The sequence below is a fragment of the Pseudonaja textilis genome, chromosome 5 (assembly GCF_049901715.1).
Source record: "Pseudonaja textilis isolate UNSWEBS1 chromosome 5, rPseTex1.2, whole genome shotgun sequence".
Taxonomy (NCBI): domain Eukaryota; kingdom Metazoa; phylum Chordata; class Lepidosauria; order Squamata; family Elapidae; genus Pseudonaja; species Pseudonaja textilis.
In genome coordinates, this window is record NC_141994.1 from 46,180,346 (window position 1) to 46,193,892 (window position 13,547).

Consider the following 13,547-nt stretch of genomic DNA (forward strand, 5'->3'; position numbering starts at 1 on the left):
TGTGGAGGCAAATAGGAAGAGGGAGGGATATTGTGTTTTCCACCTTGAGTTATTTGTAAAAATATTAAAGGCAGGATACAAATAAATAAATTCAAAATACCACAGAACACAGAAATCAAGTCCTAAACATATGTGTCAGACCTTAGGGTTTAAATCCTAATACTTTTCCTCTCATCTTTTGAGTCAGACTTTTGGTCGTTCTTTTCCTAGTCTTTTGATTGGGAGGTCCCTGTTCAACACTTACAATGGTTCTGTCAGACCTAAGAATTATTGGTTTCCACTTCACCAATGTCAGTCCTTGCATCATCATGCAAGGGCAACAAAGTATTGACTATTTATTATTGTTTGCATTTACTTTCAGTGGGAAGAAAATCTCACCATGATCATTAGATGAACGGTCAGTTGAATATTTCCCAAATGTTCTCATTATGCATGTTTCAATTTTACCACTAGCATGAATATTTTTTTTGCTTTCAAATTTAAGTTTTAAATGTTTTAATACCTGGAAATTTTAAGGGAGTTTTATAAATTCTCTACAATCAGTAAACATAGTGATTAAGTAAGTAGACAAGAATTAACAATGTTGACTGTTAATTCCCCACATTCTTCAGCCCACCCTGTACAGAACTTTTCTTCCTTCATGAAACAGTCTTCATTTTATTACATTTCCCTCTTTCTTCAATTCACCTTTGCATAGATAATAGGATCCCACAAAGTTTGTCTTGGTTGGACGTGGGCGAATTCTCTTCCAGGTTTTATCTTCTGATACACGACGCCTGCCCAGCAGTATATCTCGCTTGCACTTATGTTCCATGCCTTCTCGATAAGTATAATCACCAGCTTTGGGACCTATAAAAGAGGACAATATTAACAAGAGTCCAATTTTGCTAAATATTTGAGGCCATCTTCATCATAAGCAGATGACCTGTTTTGGGATAGCAGATGTGACAGGCCTGTTTGAAGATGTGAGTGGACGCCAAGGGATTCTTCACAAGCAGAGTTGTGTTGGACATCACCAATTCTGGCTGAGACATAAGCAGCTCTACAACTTTGGGTACTGGGGTGTAGGTGCTTGGCCCAGTTTGGTTTGCCTGAAAAAGACAATAAAATAAGCTTCCTTAGAGATCAGCAACATCTACTACATTTACCATTCCTCAGAATTCTTCATTTTTCAAATGAACAAAAATATAGGTAATCTTTGACTTACGATTGCAATTGAACCCAAAATTTCTGTTGCTAAACAAGACAGTTAAGTTTTGCCTCAATTTACACCTTTCTTGCCATGGTTATTAAGTGAATCACAGCAGTTGTTGTTAGTAACACGATTAAGTGAATCTATCTTCCCCATTCAATTTGCTTGTCAGAATGTCATAAAATGTGATCACATGGCCCTGAGACACTGCAACCTTAATATGAACCAGTTGCCAAGCATCTGAATTTTGATCATATGACCACAGGGATGCTGCAACGATTGTAAGTGTGAAAAATTGTTATAAGTCGTTTTTTCAATGCTGTTGTAACTTCAAATGGTTAGTAAATGAACTGTTGTAAGTCAAAGACTGCCTGTAGCAATAATGAGCAACTTAACCTGCTTCATTTTCAACATGTAGTATGTCACAAAAAAGGAGCTTTTATTTATTATGAAAGTATTAGCAACTACTAAGTAGCAAGAGATATACATTCCCCTTCTGCAAGGTTTCGAAGTTCATTTGTTTAGTCATAAAATGGTTTAGACCCAAAAGGAAATTGTTCCTTTACTGAGCCAATGTCAAATCACTCAAGACAATTTATGATCATTCCAACACATTTTGAATAGATTGGGAAGTGACTTAAAAAAATGGAAGTATAGCAATATTTTGCTAATCAAATTGAGGACCTGGATATAAACAGTTAATAGGCATTTCTCTTCTTCTCAATTAAGTTAAAAGGTTACTCACCAATGGTAGTGACTTTTGAATTCCAGCAGGTTGGTGTGGTTCTTGGGTGCTGGTTTCTTCTAAAGAGTGGGAGGAAAAAAAAACAATTTAAGATTTATGTGAATGTCAATTATGCAATGTCCTATTAATTATGGAAGCAGTACTACACACAAGCCCTTTCTTTGTACTTCTCAAATTTCACATATTTTAGGGCTGAAATCCAATTCTGGAATCCAACAGCATGAAACTAGAAGGGACCACAATGAAAAGAATGCAATGACTTTCATATCCAAGTCCAAAAAGTGAATGGCAGGAAATCTATTTCCACGTAACAGTGGGGGTAGGAGTTGTAATATTTAAATTTTCTCACATACAATGGGGTGGACTGTTAGAATCATCAATGGCTTATCTTCATTATTAGGCTTTCTTTTATCTGACAGAAGAACAATTTATTTATCCAAGTTTTGGCCTTGATTCTTCTACTGTTGGTGGCTCAGTTCTATAGAGAAATTTATTGCCATGCTTTGAGTGAAACTGCTGAACAACAACTAGCATTCTAGTCAGCATGGTCAATGGCAAACAATCCTGGGAGATACAGCCTGCCTTAAATATTAATGTTTCCAGGACAATTCATTCCTGCTATAAACCATGCATTTTTTTCAGATTTGTCTATAAATATAAAGCAAGGGTTCCAAACCCCCAATCCTCAGCCCATTGGGAACTGGGTTGTGCAGCAGCAGGCAGGCATGAAGCTCCATTTGTCTTACCTCAGAGGTCTCCAACCCTGGTCTGTGGAACTGGTGGGCAAGTGCTGCACTTGTGAAAGCAGTGTGTGAACGCACACTAAACCCTCTTCCCCTCTCCCCCCACACCCCCGCACGCTGGTCCACAAAGCCAGAAAGGTAGGAGACCTCTGCCATACATGAATTCAGAGTTTCCTGGTTTCTAGGCAAGCACTTTAATCACTACACCGAACTGGCTTTTCCTGTGTCACAAGCTAACATTACTTAAATAGTCTCCATACCTACCAACAATAAAGGTATCTAAAGCATCCAATGATCCCCTGCTGGTTCCAAAAGCATCTAACATATCCAGCCGAGACTCTGTGTAAGGGAGCAGATCTAGTGAATCCAGGGAATCCAAAGGAGACATGCCACTGCCCCCCACTGGTGCTTCAAAGGTATCCAAAACAGATGAAGAAGAGAGTTGCTTTGTAGCCTCCATCACTAGGCCAAAGGAAGCAGGTGGCAGCGGGGTGGAGACTGGAATGTTAGTGGTCACCACAGGAGGAAGAAGTGGAGTACCCCCTGGAAACACAGGGATGAGCTGGGGCACCTCACTCGGCAGATTGGTAGGAATGGCACCACGGACAAGAGACTTTGGGGAAAAATAAAATGTGTTATGATTAAAGGGAAGAAGTAAAAACATTGTTTCAAACTTTCCTACTCCACTTTTCCAGACACACTGAACATTATGACAGATTCACCTCTACATACCATCTCTGTGAAGCAAGATAAGATGTAGCCAGATAGACAAAATGTCACAGGGAACCAGTTTGCTCTAAAATTAGTCCACATATTACTTTTTCCAATGTGGCAGGAACATCAAGCACTGACTAAGCAAATGCTTCTGAAATGCTATTTAAGACTTAGGGTGTGCAACCAACACTTTGGACTCAAGGCAAAAGCATGTTTCAGAATATATGAGCATAACCTGCTTGTAACTCCTTATCCAGCCGTATCTTTTTCTAAGGATGGAGAAACAACTATGAAGGGTTGTTATTCAATTTAAAAAAGTGCAGCTGCTTTTAAGAATTGCAGACTAATGCTACATTCATGATCCTGCACAGTCTGAAATCTCTTTTGTCTCTGAATACAAAGTGCAGTTCTACAAAAGGTTATGCTTATACTGGCATTAATTTTAACCATGATTAAAGCTAACTAGGTATTCAGAGCAACCTTGAAATAAGTAGCATAACTGAACAAAGGGAACCAAGTACACAATAGCCCAACTATCCCAGTGGGAACAGAGCTCTGGAAAATCATAGTAAAGCAAGCAAAAGACCAGCAGAAAAATAATTAGCCTGAACATTTATCCAACCAGTAAGCTACTCCAGATCATTTTTATAAGAACTGCAATAGCCTGGAGACAGATCAGCTCTAATGAAGAAGTATGTAAGGAAAAGAATCACTATTATGGCTGCCTTTTTGGCTATGAGACAAAAACTGTTGAGATTGAGCTCCAAAAGACTTAGCTAACTAACCTATTACATTTGTCCAAAGTTTACTGCTTTTAATAATGGCTGAGATGCCTTAGGGACCGAAACATGCAATTTGTGTATGCAAATGGAGGTGCGCTCTATCATTAAGTGATTATTTTCCCTATCCCAGACATCAGAGCTCCCCTTTAAATACAATTTGGGAAATGGGGAAAATGTTACGAGGAAGCCCTAGTAACCTTTAACCAGCTATGTCCATTCTTTTACAGTCTCATGAATGACACTGCATTGCAGCTCAGGGACTTCTTACAAGAGCCACAGCATGCCAAAAAGCTCCTTTGTGCTTCCTGGGTGGGGCTAGTTAGCACTGTGCTGCTGAGACTTCCCAGGGTGTGGCAGCCAAGAAGCATATTCTTTCCCCAGCCTCTCACACCCTCTTTCTCAGGTCTCGCTGAGGTTGTACCAGTTAGCGATAGAAGCTCTGGGGCCAATTGTGATCATAAGATTAATTGTATACTCAAAAAAGTGGGAGCTAAGGAGAGGAACTATATAATCTTAAAAGTCTTCAATTGTTTATCCTTTTTAGACTATTGCAAATATTAAGATTGTAGTAGTTCTTTCTCTGAGATAACAAACAATTCATTACATAACACATATCACAAATGTCCTTCATTACTTAGAAGGGAGAAGTTTAAAAAGCAGTGATGGAGGGTTGAGCATGGAATGTACTAAATAAACCCTGTAATTATTAAGATGAAGAGGTAAGAGAGCAGTGACTGAAACAGAGGAGCATCTACAAAAGTCACTCTTACTAGCGGGTACTGGGATCCATCTGCAATAGAATCCAGGAATGAGTCTAGTTCATCTCCAAGAACTTCTCCTTCTGTGAAGTCGTCTACATTGTCAGACTCTGGTATAGATGCCACATCTGTAGAAGGGAGCAGGTTAGTTGCAGGGAGTGATGTTGGCAGGCTTTTCGTATCCAAGTCAATTGATGGAAAGGCATTGGCTTCGTTGGCAGTGACAGAAGGAACACTAGGAGTGACGATGCACTGAAGGACCACAGAGCTATCTGGAAGATGACGTATGGGATTACAGCTAACGGTTACCCTTACATGCATTGCATTCAAGAGAGAAAATACAAAGCAAGTGTAAAATAGTAATATATTTGCATATCTTAGCATTGACTATTCGGAGTAGTAGCTCTCTCCAGAGTCTGAGAGAGAGATGCTTGTATCATCTTTTTTAAAAAAAGCCAAAGAGCCCAGAGTCAGAACACAGAACATTCTGAATGCAGAGTATTTCCTCTACTGCTCAACTAATAATCTCTCTCATCCTCAAAACAAGCTGTTCATCTTTGTGAAAAGATTCTTCATTAGCCTATTTGCTAGAATTATACTCTTAGAAACTGCCTCACAACGTCCAATTCAAACACACTTTTCAGAATTACAAACCATTCTTATATGGATGTGATCAGGGTGGTCAGATGTTTCTAGCAGTGGCTTTATCATTGTCACTATTCACATTTATAAACTTCAGCCTGTATTGGTTGCATCAGTGAGAACAATTGAAAGAACTGCGTTGACTTCTCAAAAAGAAAGGATTTGTCTTTTCCCAGGTATTTCCTGCTATTCCTGTTAGATGCCTTAGTGACAAATTAAACTGACAACCAAATATTTTGAAGATTTATTTCTGAAAGTATAACCTCTTGTTCTGTTTGAGGATGGTGGTGGGAATAACTATGAATTGAAGAAGCATAAATGCATTCATTACCTGTTTCAATGTCATCTATAGAGCCTAATCCATTGGTCTGCAACAGGAAAAAAAATAATCAATTCTGTTGATCAAATTCAGTTTCTTTTTCCAATTTTTACAAAGAACTAATCTAGATCTATAGAAATGCAAAATTGGATGCCCTATGAAAAATACTTCAGAATGAGAATTGTACCATTGTGATTGGCTGCATCTTATGCTAATTAATAATTCTGCAGAACTGATTTTTTTTATTGTAATAATAGTCAGCTGTCACCATTCCATGTAACCACCTTCTTCTGAAAATAGCAATAATTACTTACTCTTAACCTCTCTGGAGGAAGTTTATATGTCCACCTAATAGATGTGGGCTTTCATAGGTTCTTAACACTTGAATTATGTTTGCTGAGATATATCCTTTGTTATCTTTTCATTTCGATTACCCACAAAAAAATTATTTTGTTTTTAATATATGAGGCTGCCAACTTTCAAATAGGGCAGGGCTGTATGCTTTCAATCACTGACATTTAGGTCACTCTCAGCCCTAGGAAGAAGGCAGTAGCCAATCAACTCTGAAAATATTACCTAGAAAACCACAGGAATTTGTTCTGACTGTCACCAGTAGTCAATAATTCTTAGAAAGCAGAAAATCTTTTCTCTCTTACAAAATTTATTTCTCTCTCAAAGAAAAGAACAGCCAAACACTAATTGTATGCTTTTATGCTAAAAGGGCAAAGATTACACTACATAAATTATTTAATTATTTCCATTTTTAACCCTAATTTACCAGAAACGACAATCACATGGAAGGCCCCTCTCTTTTACACATTAATATTATGGGAATGAACACGTTCTGGAAGACTGGTGGCAGTGAAATCTACCAAGCTACTACCCAAGGGACAATAGATAGAGCCATGTTGTATAAACTAAGTGGGTTTTTAAAAAGCCAGATCTGAAACTTCCACCTTTTCAAGGTAAGCTTATTGTTACAAAGTTAAGTCTATTTTACTATTTCATTTTATCCAGCTTTCATTTAGGACAGCAGATACTCAGTTCTCAAAGATTTCCCATTTGCATCTCAATTAAACTCAAATCTATTTAACTGCTATTCATGTATTCTAGACTTTGCCTTGAAAACAAGCCTTTAGTAATCATAACAAATTCTCATTAAAAACAATAGAATTCTTCCCAATTTACTCTATTGCTGTAAGATCTACAGGTAGTCCTCAACTTATGACCACACATGGGACCAGAACTTCAGTTGCTAAGTAATGCAGTCATTCCGCAAGTCACTTCTGATCTACACCCTTTTTTTTGTTATGGTTGTTAATCAAATCACCATGGTCATTATGTGAATCTGGCTTCTCTCAATGTATTTGTTTGCTGTAAGCCCCCTGGAAAGGTTGCAATTCACAATCATGTTACCCTAGGACACCTGAATTTTGGTCATGTGACCACAGGGTTGTTGTGACAGTTGTTAAGTGCAAGGATGAGTCATAAGTCACTTTTTCAGTGCCAGCTGAATGGTCATAAGTCAAGAACTCCCTACAGTAAACAAGAACTGTACTTGGGCCTGAAGCTTTAGTTATTTTTAGTGAAAAAGTTTTATTTATCATTTTAGTGAAAAGCAAAAAGCCAGCTCTTACAAGGATTTTTTTTGTTCAAATCATATAAGACAGAGTTAATCTTATAAAGACTGAGATGGTGTTATCCATCTCTTAAATATCTTTACTTTTAATAACTTTAAAAAATTTAAAAATCTTCAGAAATTATTTAGAAAATTAAAATGCAGATATACACAGTTATATATATTTGGTTGAGTTTCCTTGAGACTACTTTTAAAATGAGTGGATGTAATTGTTTTAAATAAAAAAAATAAACATAGCTCACTCTCCCTCTGAGATTTTTGTCCACAAGGATGTCTGGAAATTTTGGCTAGCTGCATAGTTATAAATGGGGAACATTAAGATGCTCATCAGGTGGATGGTGCAGCACTTCATAAACACAACATTTTGCTATAGCTACCTCTTGCCCTTTTTAAACCACATTTTAAAGAACTTTACATAACAAATTATGTTCACATAAGCAGGAAAACATGTTATCCATTACATCAATTCTATTGAAACTGTTTAAACAATAAAGATATACCTGATTTGGTAAGGCAGATGTCAGGCCATTACTCAGTACAGAAAATGTTTCTGAATCCTGATGCAAAGAGAGAGGAAGTAGCAGACATTTAAGACACTTAAAAGAATAAGTGACACATTTTCAAAGAAAGATCACCTTTAAGAAGGAAAAACTATATAATATATACAGATAGTCTAGTTTGGCTGTACCCATAAATAATGCCGACAAACCAAATACTTTCAGCTAATATTGGACTATGTAGGTATAAAATGATATAAAAGATTCAAGCTCCAGGATTGGAGGGAAAATAAAGTATGTGTACTGTCCTGAGAAGTAGGATGCAAATATCATACCTGAGGCCTCTTATATGCTTTCCGGACTCTTAATCCTAACTTCTGTGCAAGGTCCTGACCCAACTGGACCACACTTTCATCCTTCAGTAGAGAAAACAATTACAGATTACAGATAGTCCTCAACTTGCAATTATTCGTTTTGCAACTAAAATTACAAGGGCATCAGCTTACAACCAGTAAGTGACTTGGACCAGTCCTCATAACCATCGCAGCATTTCTAAGGATGTGTGATCAAATTTCAGGTGCTTGGCAAGCAGCATATATTCACAATGACTGAAGTGTCCTGTGGTTATATTATTGCCATTTGCAACTTTACCAGTAAGGTTTCGACAAAGAGAGTCAACAGAGGACGGGAGAGCTGGATTTGGTTAACAAATGCATTATTCACTTAACAACCATAGCAAAATAGGTGTGACTTATTAGCTGCCTTGCTTAGCAGTGAAATTCTGATCCCAATGGTGGTTGTAAGTTGAGGATTACCATTATTTCCAGATATGGTGGTCACAGATAATACGAAACTGATGTCATCTATTTTATTGGCAGTGAAAAGTACAAAAAGTAAATAATTTAATCTTGTATTATTTGCAATAATTATGATTGTTTTTTTTAAACAAAGCCCATAGCATACACAGTGAAACAAGTTTTACCTAATTTTGAATTGTTCTATCCTTTGTTCTTTTAATTCAACTGAACTTTTAGGTAGCTCCTATTAACATTTTTTATCACCATAAAAAAAACCTTTGCATTCTTATGAAATGAATTTCTGACACACTGTAAAATTAATTAGAAATTGTAATAGGTACAAAAGTTATAATGCTTGAAAAAGCACTATGCAATCTAAAACCACCTCTATCTATTGGACTGTACGGAATATGTGCCTACTTCTTAAAAAAGCTATCCACTGCCATAGCAGAACCTCTAAGCATAATCTTTGAAAAATCTTTCAGGACCAGCTCCTTGCCTAACCTATGGTCACAAGCCACGGTCATCCCCATCTTCAAAAAGGGAGACCCCAGCCTAGTTGAAAATTACAGACCAATCTCTTTATGCTGCGTCAGCTGTAAAGTCATGGAATCAATTATTAACCAATCCATTATCCTCCACTTAGAGACAAACAACCTACTTTCCAATAAACAATTTGGTTTCAGAAAAAAACTATCATGTAATCTGCAACTCTTACATTGCAAAAACATATGGACTACACAACTCGATCAGGGCAAAACAATAGACGCAATCTACAGACTTCTGTAAAGCTTTTGACTCAGTGGTACATGACAAACTACTCCTATAACTAAAATCTTATGGTATCTCTGGACAACTGAACAACTGGATAGAAGCATTCCAGTCAAACAGACAACAAGTGATCAAAATTGGGAGTGTCCTATCAAATTCTGTACCTGTCAATAGTGGTGTCCTCCAAGGCAGTGTTCTAGGACCAACTCTCTTCATACTCTACATAAATGACCACTGTGATCATATTAAGAGCAACTGCGTTTTCTTCGCTGATGATGTAAAGCTGTTCAATACCACAGACAATACTGCTACCCTTCAAAAAGATCTTGACTATGTATCAGAATGGTCAAACAAATGGCAACAACTTCAAATCTCAACAAATAAAAGCTCTGTCTTACATATTGGCAAAAAAAAACCAGAAAATAAAATACAAGCTGAATAGTCAAGACCTTGTTGATGATCCAAGCTCTGTAAAGGACCTTGGAATACTCATCTCTAATGATCTAAGTGCTAGAGTCCACTGTAACTACATAGCTAAAAAGGCATTAAGAGTTTTAGCCTAATCCTACATAGCTTTTTCTCTGGTAGTATCACACTACTAACTAGAGCATACGAAACATTTGCTAGACCAATACTCGAATACAGCTCATCAGTTTGGAACCCACATTACGCATCTGATATTAGCACAGTTGAGAAAGTCCAGAAATATTTTACAAGAAGAGTTCTCCACTCCTCTAATCGTTGCAGAATACCTTATGCCACCAGACACGAAATGCTAGACCTAGAAAACCTAGAACTACGCAGCCTTTGGTCCGATCTAAGTATAGAATATAAAGTCATACACTGCAATGTCCTACCTGTCAATGAATACTTCAGCTTCAACCAAAATAATACAAGAGCACACAATAGATACAAACTCAAGGTTAATCGCACGAAACTTCATTGCAGGAAATACGACTTCAGCAACAGAGTGGTCAATGTCTGGAATACTCTACCTGACTCTGTGGTTTCTTCCCCAAACCCCAAAACTTTAACCTTAGACTTTCTACTATTGACCTCACCCCTTTCCTAAGAGGTCTGTAGGGGTGTGCATAAGCGCACCAATGTGCCTACTGTCCCTGTCCTATTGTTTCTTTTATTTTTCTTATATGTACCCATTTCATGTATTCATAACTATGTATATACTTATACCTATTATCTTGTAAGCGATTGACAAATCAAATAAATAAATAAATAAAGTATGTCATCAACAGATTTTTTTTTGCTCCAAATATTTCATTATCTGAAAACCATCCCAGATCCTGTTAGACCCTTACAATTTGCCTACTGAGCAAATAGATCGGCAGATGATGCTGTTTATATGGCTTTTCACAACATCATATAGCATCTTGAATTTCCAAAGACCTATGTAAGGGTCCACTTTGTAGACTTCAGCTCAGCATTTAATACCATCATTCCAGACATTCTTTTAACTAAACTAAATCAGCTAGCTGTACCTGACCACACTTGTAAATGGATCATAAGCTTCCTAACAGATAGGAAGCAGCAAAGTAAAAGTACTGTTAAAGTACTGAAGTTTTCAGATAATACAACAGTGATTGGTCTCATTCCAGACAATGATGAATCTGCATACAGACACGGGTTGTTGTTGTTGTTGTTGAACAACTAGCCTAGTGGTGTGACTGGAACAATCTTGAACTAAACATACTCAAAACCGTAGAAACGGTGGTAGATTTTAGGAGAAAACCTCCTATACTACTGCCTCTTACAATACCTGACAACACAGTATCAACAGTAGAGACCTTCAAGTTTCTAGGTTCTACCATATCTCAAAACTTAAAATGGACATCATCAAAAAAGCACAACAAAGAATGTTCTTTCTGCACCAACTCAGAAAGCTCAAACTGGCCAAGGAGCTGCTGATTCAGTTTTACAGAAGAATTATTGAGTCTGTCATCTGCACCTTTATTAACTGTCTGGTTTGGTTTTGCAAGCAAACAAGACAGACACAGACTTCAACGGATAATTAGAGCTACAGAAAAAACAATTGCTACCAACCAACCTACCTTCAATTAAGGACCTGTATATACTGCACAAGCCAAAAAGAGGGCTATTGAAAATATCTACAGTCCCCTCACATCCTGGACAAAAATTGTTTCTCATCCTTCCTATTACCTATCTCCTTCCACTTATGACTATAACCTTTTTGCTTGTATCTCTATGATTTATATTGTTTCATTTGTTTCCGAGTATGATTTGACTGCTTATTTATTACTAACCTATGATTATCAGTGTGTTGTATCTTATGATTCTTGATGAATGTATTTTTTTTCTTCTTATATACACTGGGAGCATATGCACCAAAGACAAATTCCTTGTGTGTCAAATCACACTTTGCAATAAAGAATTCTATTCTATTCTATTCTATTCTATTCTATTCTATTCTATTCTATTCTATTCTATTCTATTCTATTCTATTCTATTCTAATTTCATTATCAATATAGAGTGTAATTGTAATAACAGAGTTTATTCATTGGAACCAGATTTCAGACTTTTTAAAATTTAATACTGCAGGCATAAAAGATATAACATTGTTATAAATATTTACAATACATTTGCTAACGCAACAGTAATTGGGACCAGAAACTCCATTGCTAAGTAATGCAGTTACATGGCATGATGTTTCATAACTGCAGTTCCAGCAGTCCCAGTCGCCATCATTTGGTGAAGACTACCCAGATGTAGCATAAGTGGGGACCTTACAATCTCCTGCCAACTTCCCCACTGACTTTGCTTATTGGCAGCTGGCAGTGAAGGCTACAAATCATGATCACATTACCACTGAACAAAAACATATCAAAGTTCTAGCTGTTGCAGTGCATCAGCAGTCTTGTGAACAAAGTTCAAACACTTGATAAACAATGCGCACTTGTGACTGCTTGCAGCATCCTACAGTCCTGTGATAGCCATTGCCAACATTCTGGTTTTCCGCAATAAAAGTCAATGGGGAAGGCAGAGGAAATATTACCAGTCACTCAGGTAAGTCTTCCCACCAGCCTTTCACATTCACATACTGCCACCCTTCTTCCCTCTGCACCCACTTGTGCCCTCCTTCTCTAGTCTCCCTGTGTTCATGCATAGGCACCCACCCACCAGTGACCTCCATCTGCCTCCACAGGCTCATACATAAGACATGGGGCCACCAGCACCTTCCTTCCCTATGGCTCCCTGCATTTGCATACAGGCACATGCCCCACACCCTCTTTCCCAGCCTCTCTGAGTTCACCCAGCCTGACTGGGCCTACCCTCCCACACTCCTTGTCTGAGACTCCCTCCCTCCTTCTCACTTAATGACCCATATGTTTTTTGGTTACAACGACAAATGAGATGACCCAGAGTGTCACTGTTAGTGAGGCAGTCACATGATATTGTGCTTTACAACCACATCACTCAGTAATGGCAATTCTGGTCGTAAACGCTGTTGAAACTAAAGGACTACCTGTAAAATATGCTATAATCATTTTAGTCATTTAAAACATTCACCTGTTTTTCTATTAATAATACAAAATTATTTAGAAAAGAGGAAATTACTACTTACATGTGGGAGTGAGAGCAAACAGCGGCTGTTACATTCATAAGCTTCCTTGTGTCTTCCTAGCTCACTTAAGCAGTGGGCCTTCCGAAAGAGAGCACGGATGTTCTCCTTGTTGAATCCCAGAGCCTTCTCACTATCTTCTAAAGCTTTTTCATATAAACCCTTTTAGATAATTAATAAATGTGATCATGAGAACTTTAACACAAACAGAACTCTCATACCCACCCAAAAAAGTGAATTAATTCACTATTCTTATGGACTCTTGGTAAGGGGAAAAAGGAGCAAAGAAAATCCTAAATAGATGAGGGTTCTATCAGAAGCATCTAACAATATGGCTTTCAGGTAGGGAACT

The 13,547-nt window shown here is 37.5% G+C and overlaps 1 protein-coding gene across 7 annotated transcripts in view; it reads right to left on the minus strand.

Moving 5' to 3' along the window:
* Positions 1-13,547, minus strand: part of ZC3H7B (zinc finger CCCH-type containing 7B) — a 50,848-nt gene that overhangs the window by 19,472 nt on the left and 17,829 nt on the right. For 4 of the 7 annotated variants that reach the window (XM_087934750.1, XM_087934744.1, XM_087934745.1 and 1 more), the window contains exons 5-13: positions 13,199-13,357; positions 8,367-8,447; positions 8,035-8,091; positions 5,908-5,944; positions 4,947-5,206; positions 2,945-3,293; positions 1,938-1,996; positions 926-1,091; positions 688-849 (exon numbers count right to left, since the gene is read on the minus strand). In XM_087934750.1, the coding sequence (XP_087790876.1) occupies positions 688-849; positions 926-1,091; positions 1,938-1,996; positions 2,945-3,293; positions 4,947-5,206; positions 5,908-5,944; positions 8,035-8,091; positions 8,367-8,447; positions 13,199-13,357 (1,330 nt within the window). The remainder of the gene's footprint in view (positions 1-687; positions 850-925; positions 1,092-1,937; positions 1,997-2,944; positions 3,294-4,946; positions 5,207-5,907; positions 5,945-8,034; positions 8,092-8,366; positions 8,448-13,198; positions 13,358-13,547) is intronic. The other 3 variants (XM_087934746.1, XM_087934749.1, XM_087934747.1) reach the window with 1 other exon arrangement.